General features: G+C 43.8%; 1 protein-coding gene across 7 annotated transcripts in view; it reads left to right on the top strand.

Annotated features, from left to right (window-relative positions):
* The window catches only part of PSD3 (pleckstrin and Sec7 domain containing 3), a 119205-nt gene that overhangs the window by 10539 nt on the left and 90829 nt on the right, over positions 1-17837 (top strand). For 4 of the 7 annotated variants that reach the window (XM_021534826.3, XM_021534830.3, XM_077789971.1 and 1 more), the window contains exon 2: positions 5022-5130. The exons of 2 other annotated variants lie outside the window; for them this stretch is intronic. In XM_021534826.3, the coding sequence (XP_021390501.2) occupies positions 5022-5130 (109 nt within the window). Of the gene's footprint in view, positions 1-5021; positions 5131-13907; positions 14188-17837 lie in introns of those variants that run through there. One more of the 7 variants, XM_021534827.3, reaches the window with a different exon arrangement.

The raw sequence follows: 17837 nt of genomic DNA, 5'->3' as shown, positions 1-17837 counted from the left end.
GCTCTCAATGCAGGGTTCTGTAAAGACTTGCTCATGACATTGCAACTTGCTGTAGGTTTTAAAATCTGTGGAAACCTTCTGTCCATCGTTCCTGCTGAGAGCATATGCTCACTGTATCAGGGTATTTGATGCAGTGAGTATTTGGCTGCTGACAGGCAATTGAGTTTTTTGCTGGTGTTGATGAAACAATGAGAATAGACCAAGCACAGCCTGGGATTAGAAACGGTCCAGGTGTGGCTGTGAAGTTCTCCATAGTAGAGTGATTTACAGGCATTCTCCAAGGCTTTTTTCTGCTTTCTGGCAATACTCTGCAGCATTTCCCCAGTAGCCTCAGTGAAACATCCAAAAGTCGCTCCAGTGTAGGGGCTGTTGCCTGCTGCCAGGGGGCTGACATCCAGTGGTGGTATGGCTGAGGGGGAAGGCAGGAAGCTCTGGGGAACAGAGCTGTGCACATGCAAAAGCATGTAAAACTGGGGCTTCCTCATGATATGTTTTAGCTTTGGAGCCATGCCTGGGGACACTTTCACCTCTCTGTCCCAGCTAACAGTTCTTCATGAATGGTCCTTAGGTCCCTTCCTGCTGATGTTTCCCCTTAGGGATGGGTGGTCTCTTGCTGTCCTGAATTTTGGCTGACTCTTGCTTCCTGAAGACTCATGCTTCAGCAGCCATCCTGTTCTGCTTTTTCTCAAGCACTCTTTTCCCAGGTCTCCTGCAAGGAGTGAGCCTGTCTTAACAACATCCATCCTCTCAGGGAGTCTGAAAATTTCCAGACTGGAAGTTGCCATTTAATTATCTGCTTCTTTGAATACTTCCTCCTTATTAGACATTTTCAGAGAAAATGTATGACCTTAAGTGTGAATGCTTCAGGAGGCACGGGTTCGTACTGGTTCTTTGTGCTCAGGCTGACCCTTTGCTTGTCACAGCAGCTGTGGACAGTGTTATCCCCTTCCACTGAGACAAAGCTCAGCTTTCCTATCAGCTCAGCTGAAAATGGTGGTGAGATAGCAAGAGTTTGATATGCTTCAGTTAAAGCTCTCTGACATGTAGGTATGTATCCTGGTTTGAGACAAGTTAGGAGGAAACATTCACCCCAAGACAATATGATTAAAAAAAAAGGCCCCAAGACAAAACCAGCTGGTCCCAAGAAAAGGTCCCAACCAGAACCTCAGTGAAAGTCAAAAGAAGATGCTTTAGTGCTTTTCTTTTGTAGAGAAAGGAGAAGCATTTTCTTCAGCTTTTTATGACTCACTTTACCTATGTACAAACCACTGGGATTTTTGGAGGGCAGTTTGAGGCGAGCTTACGAGTTGAAATGAAATTCATCCAGAGAGAGAAACTGTGCTTGAGGAAAGGCAGCACCCAGCTCTTACCAGGAGTTAAAGACACCTCTCAAGGGTGAATTGTGGGAACAGTTTCTCCCTGCAGATACTGATCTGCTGCTCCAATCACAGATCCAGACAACAGAGCAAAGGCAGTGTGTGTGATTCTTGCTGGGCTGACTTATCTGTCCTTGGCAGCTCCTGCTGGAGTAGCAGGAACCTTGTGGTCTTAGCATCCTGCTGCTGTTCAGTGCTGAGACACAGATTCAGCAGCTTCGTTCCTGTGCTGGCCTGAAACCACCACAAGCTTATCTTAAACAATCTCTCTGTTCCCCAAGCATGAAACACAAGGCCAGCAAGGTGGGACCTCTGTTGACCCATGTCAATGCCTTGTGTGAGGTCAATAGAAACTGGTCCAGCGTGTTGGCAGGAGGTCTGAGGGGTGAGGACTGCCAAGTGCAAACTAATGCAACCTCATAAATGTTACCTAAAATTCACTGTGAGGCAAATGCAGCCTTCCTAACTCCTGATCAAGAACTATGGACCTAGAGAAGTAGGCTTGATCAAACATGTTCAAACAGGTGGAAAGCACTGCAAGAGTGATGCACCAGTGGGTAGGAGCTTGCTGCCTCTCTGCACAGAGCATCACTGGACTGAAAAATAATATGTATATGGCTCATGAGAAATGTATGTTCAGCTGGGCTGATTTAAGGGGATTGGTGCTCTTAAGCATCACCCTCTTCAGCAGTGACAAAGATGAGATGCTTCAAAGGTGGTGGTTAAAGCCCTCTGAGGGAAGCAATTATGAAATGGCTGACCTGGATGCAGATTTCTTTGCCCTTGAGCTGAGAGTGAAGGCTTAAGCAGGAGTTTTATATCCCTTTCAATCTTGCTTGTATTTAATCTTTGCTAATGGAACTTGAAAGCACCGTGAATGTTTGTCCAGCCCATTTCTGGGCTCCTTGTTTCAGGGCATTTTCACTTCTGCAAAGCTTAGGTGAGTGGTGGATCAAAAGAAGGAGAGGAGAACACATGTTGTCTCTTGATTTGGACATTGGTAAAGCAATAGTCTTAAAAACTAGCTTTGACCTCAGAGCATCCTCATTCTTTCCTGCTCTTGCATTCTTTTTTAATATGTCTTGTTTGGATGAAATATGATAAACTTACCCTTAAGCCTGGATATGGACTTTCTTTATACATCCTTTCAGTGCTCTGACAACCTAAATAGATGTTAAATACAGCTGTTCCCATACACAAGCCAATATCTGTAATTTTCATCAGCATCATTGAGCAGTTCTGACAATCAGGTTACTACCCCTTTCAGATGCAAAGACTAAGATCATGCAGCCTCTGTTTAGGCACTTAACTCTGGTAAATGATGGCCTATACACCGAAACCCCATTCATTTTACAATTTACTTGTGACTGTTACTGGATTATGCAGAGATTACTATGAGCTTGAGTTTTCTTGTTTGCTTTACAGTGAGGTACAGGCAATAGAGATCCTTGGAACACGTGTTTGCTGGCAGGGATGCTCAGTGCAGCAGATGTCTGCGAAATCTCAAAGAGCAAGGCTGAGGGATGGAGAAGCTGTGTCCCAGAGGGGTATAGATCAGAAATTCCTTACTGCTCAGGAACTGGACTGTTCTGTTAATTTTATTTTCCATTTCATTTATCTGTCACTGGGATTTGGCACCAGCTAGTTGTTAGCCATACCATCCCTTCACATCCATCTGAGCAGTCTGAACTTTTGTCTGGATTTGTAAGCTACTCCTGTCTAAGCTGTTGCAGACAAAGAGCCTTCCCCTGTGTACTCTGGCTCCAGCTATTCCTTTTCTAGCCCCTCCTGCCTCCCTGCCAGTGAATGAATGCAGGCAGTACACACATGGTGATTTCTTCCATTTTGTCATGCTTGTGATAGTTGTCTTTGTGATAGAAAGCCCTTTATCTGTTCCATCACATCTTTACCAAAGGATTGGGTAGGCTGGTGTTAGCACGTGCATGTGTTAGCACGTGCATCAATGTACTGGAAGCCCTAATGCTGAGTAGCTGGACTAGTGAATGCCTAGTGAATGGTAAATAAATTAGTCCAAGACCCCTATGTAAGATCTGCTGTCGACTTAGGGCAGAGTGGTTTTGGACTAAACCTTTTAGAACTGGCACAGTGCAGAAAGGAAGGAGAAGAAATCGGTGTAAAAGGCCAGGGGAACCTGGAGCAAAACCATTCTAGGGCATGGGGAAGATAACTATACATCAGTGTGCTCTTGGAAGAAAATACAATTGTTGGACAGATGGCCTAGGAGGAATATATGGATTTGTGATTCCATCCATGTCTGATTAAAGAGCCATGACTATGTGTTCCTATGAATTATGTGTCCCTTGTACTTTGAATTTCTGTTTGTATCTGACGCTTATCCTGAGGTATTTGATCAAAATGCATAAAAGTTATTGTTGTCCTGGGGGACAGAATGTTCCATTTAACTTTGTTTTTTAAAGAGTGTTTTTGTAAGCTAATGCTTTCACCAACGTAAACCATGCCATGGCTTGCTATGCCACAGCAACTGACTGCCTCATATGAATATAAAGTTTACTGAAGAATTTACAGAGTTAGTGATTTATTTTATGGCTTGCTATGCCACAGCAACTGACTGCCTCATATGAATATAAAGTTTACTGAAGAATTTACAGAGTTAGTGATTTATTTTATCTGTCACTTCAAACAGAAGAATTACGGGCTCCGTCTTGCCCAGCTGGGAAGAAACTTTATGCTGACTCTAGATAGTTTTTGCACTACAGTTTATAGCCGGCATGTGCTTTAGCTTAGAGATTTGTTTTGTCCCTACGTGTTCAGAAAAGTATTTTGATCTTAGTCCTGCAGCCTTTCTCTCTTCTGAGAAACTGGACCTTTACTCTGTCAAAGTGTTTCTTACAAGAAATGAGCAGTGGGAAGGTGCTGGGGGCACCAGGCCTGGGTAGAACCAGTTGCTCAATCTGTCTGTCCATTCACCCCTCCAGGTGTTCCCCTGCTTACTGGGATCACCACCCTGTGTCCCCTCCCTGCCTCCTGGCCAGACAAGCAGGTTTGACTTGTGTGGTATGGTTGTAAAACCAAGTTTGGCTCTTGTCCTGACCTAGACAGTTGTGGTCATGCATGGGCTGCCCAACAGGGACCCTTAGACAGTACTCCTGTCTTAAGGACATGTTTGCATACCTTATCCTTCTTCCCCTTTTTAATCATCCTTGTTGTAGTCCTTGCTCCTCACTTTCTCTACCCCACTATCTTTTCAAAGAGACAGCCTGCCCCATTTATGGTTTTCCCATGGGTTCCAGTTTTATGACATACATACTCAAATTTGCTATTTCTGATACTATTCCCTTGATATTTTTAACCCTAATCAGTATTATTGAGATAGCTGGCCAGTGCTGCTGGCCTTTCAGTGGGTAAGCTGGCTAAAAAGTGGGTAAAGTGGTAGGGTGCTCTCACATCTGTTAGGTTTTTGTTCTTAATACTGAAATTCTTGGGTTCAATGACAGAGGGGTGAGCTCTGAAGAAGTTCCCTGAGTTGGCCCAGGTCTACTCTGGGTGATTTTGGTGGTGACAGAATGAAATTAATACTTTAAAAATGCTGCCTGAAGGGAGTTCATATTCCTTCTGCTGTTTTTTCACTAAAAGGTATATAAGCTTTGTTTATTTTTACTGTAGGCAGAAGCACTTGTGTGGGATAATGACATATCAGCTCATGCCCAGAATGTTGCCAAGGCCAAATATGAATTTTTATTTGGCTTGGAAGAAGAGAAGCCTTCAGGAATGGGTAAGTGCTATTTATTACTATTTTGTGTAAAAAAAAAAAAATCTTCTTAAGCCACTTGGGAAGGTTTTGCAGAAGTTGCTCCTTTAATTACCCCACAAGGGCTCACTCACTGTGCTGTGCTGCTCTTCACAAGCACTGGACCATAGGATCCTGCTGGTTTGGCCCCAGAAAATGACAGTGGTTCCCTCTCTTATACTTCTGCCTTTCTTTCTGGCTCATGTGGGCCACCATGATGTGACAGCAGGGACTCATGTGCTGGAGACACATTGGTAGAGGGAATCCCTGCGCTTCCCTGCAGTGGAGTTGTTCAGCCACAAGTTCTGCAATTGCACATGCTGAAACATGGCCATTTCTGCCTGGAGATCCCTCCAGAAATGCACTCTGTGGTCTTTCTACAGGTAGGGGTAGGTAAGATTTTAATTCAGATACTTGAGGCGGTACCTGAACTTCTCTGCCCTCTGTAGTCAGTGATTCCAGAAGTCCAGGTGCAATATCTAATGTTATGCCTAAGGATCTGTCTTGTTCGTGTTGTCTTCTTGTAAATGTAAGGCATTTTCTACCTTTTAAGAGCCCAAGCCTAGAATAAAATAAATGTAGTTATTGTAGCTATGCGTCTTGCCTTGTCAAAATTATCAACAAGCCCGGCCCTCTTTGAAGAAGCATTTCCTCAGGCTGTTCTCTTTGTACCTTGATCCTTTCTAATTGCAAACTTTCTGGAATGTCACTTAATTAAAGAGGACTCCCTTCTTGCCAGAAAAGGGCAACACTTTCTTCAGAAACAAACTCCGTATGCTTCTCAACTTCAGTAAGGAAAAAAATATTAATAATAGTAATGATAATAATAAACAACAAAGAAGAAGAATTGAGTTTCTTCCTGGATTTTATAAAGTTTGGTCTCCACTTGGGAAATCCTAATTGCAAAGTGGAAAAATTCCAGATTTCCAAAAAGAGAAAAAGACCCTCAAAAAACCCAAGCCAAAATTACCTCATTTAGAATTTTAAAAACTCTTCCAAATTGCCACAAAATGTGTATCAGTTTAGTACATGAATCATTATGACCTCATTTCTTGCTTGGAAAGACACAGTGTGAGAGCACTGTCAGCAGGCATTGGTACAAATCCAGAGATTGGTATTAAATAAAGTATGCAATGTCTAATAAATCCAAGTGAATCCACTGTTATTACCAAAACAAATTACCAAATATGATGGGTATTCCAAGCTAAGTATTGAGCTCTAAAACAAAGGGTGGCAAAGAGTAAGCCAGATATATTGACTTATGTGCCTGATTCTCGGTATTTTTCCTGTGCTTCTTGCCTTTTTCTGGATCTCCATCTTGCCTTGTTTCCGGATCTTCTCCTGTTCCTTTATTAATGAGAAACTACCATTAGGGGCTAACAATTAGCAAAATGAGAGTGATTTCAAGGGACCCTCACAGGAGGGTTTGTGAATATTTAACAGTGGTTAACATACAACATTTGTGAATTGTACCCAAAAGCTGGGTGACATTGTGCTTACCCAGACTGGCCTCATGCTGTCACAGACAAATGCATCCTCCTCCTTCTCTTACAAGTTGTTTGACCACCATGGATAAATGGTGGTCAAACCCTTCTGGTTTTTTCTTCAGCTTTTAACTGCTTATTTACTGGAGGTGAATGAGGACAGGGTGGCTGAGGGGACAGTAGTGCAAACTCAGGGCTTTTGTACACCAAATAATAGTTTTTTTGATTTGATGTATGCCAAATATGTCATGACATATGCTTTTGGGGGAAGCAGCTATGCTTGAAAGTCTTTCTACTCTGTGTTAGAAGGGAAGGGAGAAAACACCACCAAAAATCCAAATAAACATGTTACTTTCTGAAGTTTCCTTTAAAAGAAAGAAGACATGCTTTTTAGGGGTCAAAGTATGAAATATTTCAAGCAAATGAGTGACAGGGGCAGGGTCAGGAGAAATGTTGGTGTTTAAACTTGATCAAGAAAACAACTTGTCACTGGGGGCAGTTAGGCTGAACTTTAATTTATCTACTCTAAAGCAGGTGACCCGTGCCATTGCTGGCCTCAGAAACGGAATGTAGCACATAAGCTGCTGAACAACTTAATTACTGCTGCCTTCTGGTTCATCCTTTCCCTTTTGGCCACAGCCATGTTACTGTAGCCCTGCTGATGCTGCTGAGGATACACGTCTTGACTAAGTGCTAAAACACTTGCAATTAGACAAGCCAATTCACAAAAAAACAACAATAATTGGGGGAGACTGTGGCAAACACTTCTGTTTACCCACTTGGGGGATGGCAACTTTTGTTAATAAGCTCCGTGCTGATTTTTACCTTCCAGGTTGAAGCTGCTGGTCATTTTCAGATGAGAGGGGAGGATAAAAAGTTAGATGGCTTTATAAGAGGTGTCTCATCAACTATATTCAAATGATAATAAAGCACATAAAACATTTTCCTTCCGTGTCTTCAGTCTGATTTTATCTGGAATGTTTGTGATCACTGATGCCCTAATGTGCTCTTGTCTTTAATGCATGATGCCTCTTGTCTGGGTCCCCTCCTCTCTAGTCCATTGTCCATCCTCCTGCTGGGGATGCATTACTCGGAGCAGAAGCAGGTCCAAGCCCCTGGGACCCTCCTGTTGTGGAAGGGTTCAAGACCACACATTTCCCTGCAGACCCCTCGCACTGGGGGTGCGGGGAGGATGCACCACACTTGTCCACGTGGCCCTGCACAGCCTGGCCACCTTCCCTGGCAAAACCCCAGCCTTCTGCCTTCCAGCAAAAGAAAATGTTTTTTAGAAACTGAATTTAGCTGGGTTGGACAAGGCCTCTTCTCAGACTCACTGACATAAAAGGTCGCTTGTTGTATGTGGAAACATACATTCCTCCTCTGGAAACTGCTGTGGAAACAGTAATCTCTATTGAGCAGACTTTTCTTCAGGCTTGGCTGTGCTACAGGACTGATTTTTGTGACTTTGCCATTAATACACTTAAATACCAAAAAGAAAAAAAAAAGCCACAGCCACATTACTTAGTCTTTAAAGTGCTTCCTTGGGGAAAAAAGTGGGGGATACTACAAAATAATTCCTTAAATAAACATAAAGGCCAAATATCCCAAAATTCTTGTTATATGAAAAAATAAGTCCAAGACCGTTGTTAGGAAGAAAATAGCTTCTTAAGATTAATAAACAGTCTTTTCTCTGATGCATCTTTTCTCTGAAGCTTTCATCCCTCCTGTGTACCAGAGGTTTAATCTCATCCTTCGCAAAAAGGTCCTGTACAAATACTGCCTGTGTTGCTATGCAAATCTAGTCTTTCCCAACAGCTGCTTGAAGAAGCTTGGTTCTGAATTCCTGGTGAAACAAATAGCTTTCTGGAGAGCCTGTCACTTGCTGTTTTGTGTTCAGTGAGGTGTCATGAGGCAATTGAGCTCATTTAACATCTTGCTTCTGCCAAAAGAGATGGTCCCAGACACACACTGCCACCAATTGTCTCATGCTAGTTCTTGGGCTCATCTGTGTGCTCAGCAAGCTCAAGCCAGCAAAAACTGTAACAACCCCCCCCTAAAATAATACCAAAAGAACAATTCTAAAAAAAGGCTTATTTTCTCCTGGCAATGTGTGCTGAATCACCATTGCAGGGGTCAAACAATGCCAGACACGTGAAAGAAAATCAAACACATACTTTGACCCATGCAACATACCTGTTCTGAACCACAGTTGAAGAAATTACTGCTTTTGCTTTAGAATATCTAGAACTTTTTTCTGAGAGCAAAGGAAGGACACAATGGCTGCTATTTTGTAAAGGTAAAGCCTTTTCAGGGTTCTTGTGCTTCTGATTTAAACACCTTTAAGAAAATTATCCCAGTAAGTAAGCATCACTGACACAGACTCTGCCTTGCTTGTTTGCTCTGTTCCTTCAAGGCATGCATGTCCAGCTCTGCTGCATCCCCCTCGCATTGCAGGGAAGTGGCACCTTCCTGGTCCTCACTGCAAGAACTGCCCTGAGACCACAGGCACTCATTACGTTGTTCTCATGATAGCCCAGACTGCTGATTGTAGTCTTGTCCAGGGCTCCAACCCTGTTGTTTTCCATTTTGAGGGACCACCACCCCTTGTCATATTTTCATCTCTTGCTCTTTCCATCTCCAGGCAATTCTCAAAGTCTGGGCTCCCTGATCTGGTATCTTCCTCTGCAGCTCTGCTTAAAAGGTGCAAAACTGCATTTTCTGAGGGTTGGAGGACTGCCTGATTTTCACATTAATTTTGCTTAATTACAGTGAAAGATTGGCACATCAGATGTTCTGCAGCGCTTACCAGGAACACACACAAGGAGAAAGCTCAGACCTGTGGTACCCCTCTCCCCTATAATTAAAATTCTATCATCCTGTTGTCCATACTTGACTTAATGAGCTTCTTGTTGTTGTTTCTAGTGTCCCACTGCATTTTCTGACATACACGCCAGAAAGTCCTCCAAGAGTTTTTAAATCATAGTGTGTAATCAATAGTTTTCTCATAAATACCCCCAATGTTTGGCATTGCTGATTGGCAATGATGCAAGAAGAAGGTTAACTTTTTAAATTTAAGTCTCCAGAAGTACTGTCTAAGAAGGTACTTTTCCAGTTGAGTTTGTGCACTATGGGAAATGATTATCTCTTTGGTACCAGCATGTTCACTGGCTATGCTGAGTGCTCCTCTTTAACTTCAGCATGGAGTAAAGCAGGTCGTTTTGGATGCTCTGAAGAGCAGCAAGCTCTTATAGTGCTGTCAGATTAGAATTGTGCACATGGAAAGGTAAATGCTCGTGCAGAAGGACAGCATTGTGCTCTGCACCTTGGCTGTAGAGGTGGAGAGGTGGAACTGCCTTGCTGTCTCCCTTTATTTCTGCTATCTCCCTTAGTTTCTGAGTCCTGCTTCCTGGGGCTGGAAGAAGCTGAGGCATGCTCCAGAGCTGTCAGGTGTGGTGTGATGGATGTCTGGGTTTCCAGTCCAGGGAGGAGGAAAACTGAAGGGGGCACAAGGCATTACGCTAAGTCCCTTGCGCCACAGGAGGAAATTGAATGTCTTGTGACCTTCACTTGAAAGCTGGATAGTTCAAGTTATCATAACCTACAGCTGTAGGGAGGAGATTACCACATCCTCAACTTTCTAAACAACAGAGTTGTTTGAAGGCCAAGAGTTTAGTACAAATAATCATTAAAACATGGACTATTTGTTTATTGTTTTTTAAAGGTGCAGAATTAAGCACTCAGAAGTTATGAAATGCTAGAGTTAAGGCAGTAAATGTCTCCTTGTCTGTGCACTGTTGACCAAAGCTGAGAGCCATGCTGATGTGAGCACACAAATATTTGGGGACCTGGTGATGCTGGCAGTCTATCAGTGTCTGGCCATATCAGATGCTCTGAGCACATGTGGCACAGGCTGAATTCAGCTGAAGCTGACAAGACTCAGCAACACTTTCCTGGAGGCAGTCAAGTCATCCCCTTCCAACAGGCAGACAGAAAATGGGGCAGCCAGATCAATGGGCACAACAGGAGAGGTTCAGCCAGCTGACTTTGCTTGTTACAGGCAGGTACAGTGGGACACAGATGCATTTTTAACTATCACCATGTCCTCTCCTCAGCCTCAGTCCCATCATCTGGTGAGATCTGCAGCACATCAACACAAACCCTACATTGTGCTGTAGCCTTGCTTAATTTCTGGAGCTTTCTGAAGGAAATGATGCATATTAACTTGCTGTTGATATGCACAAGGAGAAGGCTTTTAAATAAAATTATGTGGGTAGGTGCAGTTCTGGCCTGGTATTGGACTCACAGAGTGTAACACAGAGTACAGCATGTATTTTTCCTGTTCACAGTTCACTGGTTTAACAAATACCTTCTGCCTTAGATCCCTGTGTTGTTTATTTAACTCTCTCCAGCTTCCGGAGGAAGGGAGTCTCATTGGCTGTAAAAGCCTGCTGAAAAGTTACTAGGCAATGTTCAACAGCACCTTTAGCAGCAAACACCTGGAGCCTGGGAGATGCACATGTCCCTCCATGTCCTATTTTTGTTTTAGCTGGGCACATAACTTGAGATCCATCTCCTAGGGATGCTTTAAGAACTGCCTAGCAAGACTATTGTCAGCTTGGCTAATTGGTCCCAAACTCTGAAATTTAGTAAAGGAAATCCTTTTCTGCAGGTGTGCCTGGTCTCTGGATCTACAGACATCGAGTTTCTGAGATGTGTACTTACAAATAATGGATCTTTAAAGCCGTTGTTGCTTGCACAAAGCAGCTTTCCAAGGGCTTTGAGAAGATTAGTGAAAAATACAGTATTTTAAATATATAACTTTAATTATAAGTGGATTTGGAGAGGCTCTAAAGTCGTAGATGCTGAAAGTGTCTAAGCAGCTGTGAGTTGTCACTGCTTCAGAAGTTTTTTCTTGAGGTGAAGGCTCCTACAGAGCTTTTGAAGTAATTCTTGCTTGTGTGTATCTACACTTAGAAAATCTGTTAGCTGCTTCCTTTCTAAATCACAGCAGCAGAAAAATAGAGAATTTCAGATTCTTTTTGGATCTGTTGTTTACATTTTGGGTTTCAGACTTCTCCAAACATAAGTCTTAAATCAAAACTTGAGATTCTCACAGCCATATAATTCTAGAGTGTGGGACTTCAAAGAAGAAAAGGGCATTAAATATCATAAGACCCACTTGCACTTTTATGTCAAGATAACGAGTCCAGATACTCCCTTTGTATTCCCTCCTGTTACTGCTCATGCTAGCAGCTGTTGTTCCACTCTACCATTTTGCTTTCCAGAGTAATGACTCTTGGGACTGAGCTATCTCACTGACCATCTGTGGCCCATACAGCAATTTGTAGTGGATAATCCCTCACACTAAATCCTCTCAGCACGTGCTGCATGTTAGTTTTGGACTTTGTCCTCTTTTGAGCTTGCTGTAGGCCTGTGAGTGACTGCAGCAAGGTGCCATGCTTCTTGCAACCAGGGGAAAGGTACAGGCTCTTTAATTCAGTGCAGTTGGGGTTATGCAAAAGGTCCCAAACCTTGCTTACCACTGGGAAGTAGTTAAAACCTGTGGGGAAAAATATGTAACCAAGTCACAGTATTGCTTGCATAAAGCTTTCCATCAGGAATAGGGCTAGAACTTCTGCAGTTATAAAAAAAAAATCCACACAAATTCGCAAAGAGGCACAAAGTGACCCATGTATTTTACATGCTTTCTAAATGGTCATTGTTTTCTAAATGCACAGGATTTATGTTCTTATCCTAGTAGCTTTTCTCACTCTTTTCCAAACCAATGACAACTTATCATCATCATATCCTACCAGACTCCAGCACTGGCTAGCAGAGAGATTCATCACAGATTCACCTAGCATGGGCATGGTTGTCCTATGCCAAATGGAAATTTCATCTAGCACTGTCTCTGGTAGCCCAAAACCCCCAGAATTTAGGGAACTACACAAGAACAGTGGTGGGCAGTATCTTTTTGTGAATCTCTTCCATTGTGCAGGAAGCTGTGGGTGTACAATTTCCTTAGCAACACACTGCCCCTGCCTGTGTGCAGGAGGTTACTTTCTTCCCTGAACAATTTGTTGCATTTCTGGGTAACCCTTAGCCACTGGCTATCACACCACTGGGCTGTTCAGGCATGAATTGCAAAGAGTACACAGCCTATGTATGCTGTGCCAAACCTCCCAGTGACCACAGCAGGGAGTCCCTCAGGTTGTCTCTTTTTGGGGTGAGGGATCTCAGCCAAGACAGTCAGTTTTCCTGCAAGGGCTCTTCCATACCTGTATTCCCCTCTACCTTTCCTGCATGTTTGTTAAGGCACAGACATATTTCACCAGGATTTATTTCTAAGCAACTCTCTCGAACCTCTTCCCTCTGTTTGCCTCTCACTTTTACTCAGCTTCCCCATTTCCACCAACTTGTTTTTACATAATGCTGCTGTAACTTTCGATCGGGATGAAGACCTGGCTCCACTTCTCCTTTTTGGAGCTAGCAAACTGCCCAAAAGCCTGGAGAGCCTGCAAACTGCAGAAAATCCTGTGCCCAGTCCGGTGTGGATGTTTGCAGTCCAGTTACAAAAGCCCCGTGTTTGCATTATGTTAATCCCCTGGCTTTGGCTACGCTGGCCAGGCGGGACCTATCGCAGCATGGAGAATGACATCATTTGGAAAAAGGGCTGCTGCACAAGGCTGCCAGAGGCTGTGCAGCATCCCTCCCCTTTTATAGGGGACGGCTGCTCTATCTCAGCAGGAGCAGGCTGCTTTATCAGTTGGAATAGTTTTAGTGACTGTAGAAGTTGTAACATGATGCAGTGCAGGACAAGGAGATGTGTGTAACCCTCCTCTTTGGCAGGCTGCAGTAGTGATACAATACCATATATCCTGTGATTTGTTCATTAAACTCTGTCGCCTAGAGATTCATCTCGTCTTAATGCATACATTGTTTTTTACTTGCCTTATTTTGCCTTGTACAAATGGTGGCAAGCATACCAGGAAAGCATAACTGATGCGATGCTGCATGCAAGCTCACCCACGTGCTACTTGTGATCGGCGCAAGGAGCTGCAGAGACATAAAATGCAGGATGACTGGGCTGCTTAGTGAAGGCTCCCAGCTCACTAATGCTGAAATGCCATAAAGCATCCTGCATTCCGAAACCAGCACATGACTCTCAGCATCGCCATTCTGCCTGATTCTCCCCTTACGGACGCAGTTACAAAAACGGCAGCTAAGCACAGACGTATCCCTGGCATGCCGTCAGGCAGCCTTGCTGGAGGAAATTTTTTTTTTCCCCCTGCAAGCTGCCAAGGTGGACTCCTTAGCTCCTGCGATAGACTGAATGAGACTGCAGTTCCCCCATCAGTTTCATAATACTCAGAAAGCATCCATTTACATCATTGTGTGCAGTGCAGGGCAGCAGCTGCCAGGAAATTTGAAACTATTTTGATTCCAGTTGACTAGAACAGCAGCAATTGAATTAGCTGGTATCGCTATAGATAAACTGATGATCTTTGCATTTTATTTCTTTGACCAATGGGTAACTGCTGGAGCTACAGTAACCTCTGTGAGTAAGGAGACTGTTCAAGCAAATATATCTAATTTCTCGAGCTATATAATATATATATATATATATATACTGTATAGAGAGAGACACCACACCATTCTTTTTTAAAATGTACCTGTAAACAAAATGTCTGTCTATGCTTTTAACTTGTGTTTTGCTTCCTAGAATTTCCTTTTATTATGCTGTAGACAAGGTTGCTTGACATGGAATGGCTATTTACCTATGAAATATCATATCTATGTCTGATTTAAGTCATTAATTCTTTTAACGTCTAGTCATCAGAAAGGCTGCCAAATGCTGTTAGGTTATATTTGCCCGGTCTCAGTTTTCTAGTCACTCACCCCCGTTCTATTTTAGCTTTTTCCCTGTCCATTTCTTTCTTTCTTTTTTTTTTTTTTTTTTTTTTTCATTTGTTGAAAGAAACCACCTTCAATGCAAAGTAGAAATTTGTGTTACCTTCAAGTGTGTGTCCTTTCTTTGTTTGTTTGGTGATGGGTATTTTTTTCCCTGCGCATCTTCAGTGCAGTCCTTAAATTTTTGTTGTTGTCTTTCTATCCTTGTTTGTAATGCAGTCATATTGGGGGATGGGGTTGGACAGGATATGCCAGTAGCTGCAGCAAGACATGATGCTGTGGTGGTGGATGGGAATAAGGGAGGAGTTTCCCTTAAAGAGCTCAAGCTCCCCTTAGCTCTTGTACTTGAAATAGGTCTCTGAGGAAAGGGAAAAACTTTGGAATTTTGGGAGAAAGTGGTGGATTGGTTGTGGTTTACTGAACAAAACAGAGACTTTGGCAGTAATGTGCATGGTGGAACCTTATGTAATGGCAACTAAACACTGCTTTGATGTCATATAGGAAGGGTTTTTTTTTCAGTCAGACAAAGGATTAGGCAATATTCCTGCATGAAGGCAAGAATCCCGCTGACTTGTGCTTGCATACAGCAGCGGCAGCAGCAGCAGTAGTCCATCCAGAGGAGAGCTGCTGACATCTCACTTCAGAAAAGTCCTTAAATTTCTGTGATAGCGCTACTCTCTTGCCCAGATGGTGCACAGCTTGCAGGTGTGGCAGAGGGGAATACATGTAAGCACTCTCCCTCTCTCTGGACACCTCTCTGTGCCTGCATGTGCAGGTATGTGCTCTGTATCTGTATCTCTTCTGGAGTCTGATGGGCTTGCCAGACTATGAAGTTCAGGAGGAGAAGTAAATGAGAAACTTGCTCAAGATTTCTTTCCACCATCAGCAGTGGCTGTCGGTGGCAGATAGGGACACGCAGCAGAGCGTTTAGCATTCACCACAAGAAATAAGGCCCCCTCTGTTTCCCTCGTGTTGGTTCAGAAGCTAAGATAGCAATTAGCAGAGACGAGCCTGGCCCCTTGGCAGGATCTGTGTGCGGTGCCTTGTTAGGGCTTGGCCTGCGGAGCATGTTGGCTGCCTCCCAGCCCCACAGGAGGCCAGGGCTGAGGCTCCAGGCTTCCTTCCAACAAGGCGGGATGTGTGGGTTGGAGTGAGGCATGGGGGGTCCCAGCTCTTGGGGCACTGTGTATTCCCTTTCTTCATGCAGCGCAGCCAGAGAGTGGCCTGACCAAGTGCTGTCCCACAGTGCTGAGGGCACACACTGAGCATTGCTGTGGGTGGATGTGTCCACCAGGAACGGTTTATGTTAGCATCTATAGTGACATGTTCCCTATTAGTCCTCTCCTAAGAAATCCCTCCTCTAGACTGTGCTGACAGAGCAGTGAGCACTAAAGCTTTAGAGAAGGACTGTGGGTTGGGAAAGCAGCTTGGGGTTGGTTGCCTGGGGTTGCTCTGGTGCAGGTGTAGGGACATTGTAACCACAGAGCATCAGTTTCATATGTGAGTCTGTCCTGGTAGAAGTGTCCCACAGTGGCAGCCTAGTGCCTTCGCTGTGAAAACTATGGGCTTGAGGTGCACGTAAGTGCTGTGTGGCGGAGTTGTGTGCAAAGGGACTGTTTGCTGCTTCAGACACTTAGGAAAAGCACTGTGGGTGCACCCACACCTGTGTTTTGGAAACCTTGCCATGAAGATGGGCTGGTGATGCAATTGTGGACAGGGCACCCTTGCTCCTTATATTTCCCTGGGACTTTGCAGCAGAGAAAAGGTCCCTGCTTTGTCCAGTCACTGTCCTGAACAGCAACCAAATTGTCTAGATGAAGCTGAGTTTTTATTATATAGTGATTAAGTCAATGGCATGGAGACGTTTGGAGAACCCACTGGGGAAGATTCTGAGTCTTGGCAGGGTCCAAGAATGTCACTTTGATCCTGCACCACGCCCAATGTGTGGTATTTTCCCTGTGGCTAGATATACTGGGATATACTGGCAGGTGTGAGCTTCTGCTTACCTTAACAAGCCACTGGCATATAGGTAGCCATATTAATGCAGTTGTGAACCTGTGTTAGATTATCCTCTCTTTCACTTTGAACTCAGTCTATCATTAACCACAGCTACATGGCTTCTGCTCAGAAAGAGACCGTGGCTGGTCTGCTTGGAGCAGAGATGGGGATCAGTTTACAATGCAGCACCTAGAGATGCACCTTGGGACCAAACCATTCAAATTCACGTCGGTGTCTGGTTTCAGAACTGTCAACCCTGATGCTTTTCAAAGTAGGTGTTTAGGTCTGGCTACCCTGCAGTTTGATTTGAAACACTTTTATTCTCCAAGCCTTTTATACTCTTATACTCCAAGAAGCACTTAGGTTGTTTTTTGTTTCTTTGTTTGTTTGTTTGTTTGAATTTTATTCCTAAAGGAGTGGACAAATGCCGTTGTTGATGATTGGCTTTTTAATTGTTGTTTTGGGTTTTTTTCCCCCCAAAAGCTCAATTCCTCCTTGGGCTGTGATATGAGGTGGCCAATTATCTGTCATTATGTGATGCCTGAGGTCCCTTCGGACAGCTGGTTCTCTGTTACCTCGAAACAATGGGAGCCACTGGGTGCTTGACGCTTGGAAAATGGGGCCACCCATTTTTACTCCTGCTTTGTTTACATCAGTTGGAAAAGCACAACGAAGGGAGGGTTAGCAAGGTTTTTCTGCTGCAGCTATTTGCTGCCGTAGAAAATGTGAATTTCTTGGTATGCATCCATCACTGCAACGTGACCTCCAGCTACCTGAGTTGTTAAAGGAAGAGGGTAGTGCTGGCAGAAAGTTGAATTGCTCATTAATTATTTTGTAATTTAGCTAATTAGTTTCGTCAAGGCTGTAGAACATAAGGGGTGTGGCTGATTATCTTCCCGGTGTTTCACCTTTACAAGTGGAAATTACCTGTAAACGTAAAACCATCATGTGTAGTGGTTTTTTAAAGTAAAACCATCGGGGGTGGTGCATGCTGTGGATGTCAGACATCTGAATCTCTGCTTTCTTAGGCCTGTGGCCTGGCCTGAGGCCTCAGACTGTTCCCGTGCCATTGGACCTTTTCTGAAGTGCAGCAGACATTTCTGGCATTCCTTCCTCTAGTGCAGACTCCCAAAGTAGGGCCGCCCAAAAACTCCCGTGTAAAAGGACCAGCTTTGGATAACTGCAGTGTGAAAGCAGAAGCGAGTAAAACTGAAGTATTTTGCCTGCTGGAGAGAGCATTGTTACTCTGTTAAGAGCAGGAGAGAGATCAGACTTTTTGCTTTGTGCCTGTGGTAGATA

Source organism: Lonchura striata, chromosome Z (assembly GCF_046129695.1).
Source record: "Lonchura striata isolate bLonStr1 chromosome Z, bLonStr1.mat, whole genome shotgun sequence".
NCBI classification, from domain to species: domain Eukaryota; kingdom Metazoa; phylum Chordata; class Aves; order Passeriformes; family Estrildidae; genus Lonchura; species Lonchura striata.
Note: the sequence above shows the minus strand (reverse complement) of the source record. Positions and strands in the feature narration are given on the sequence as shown.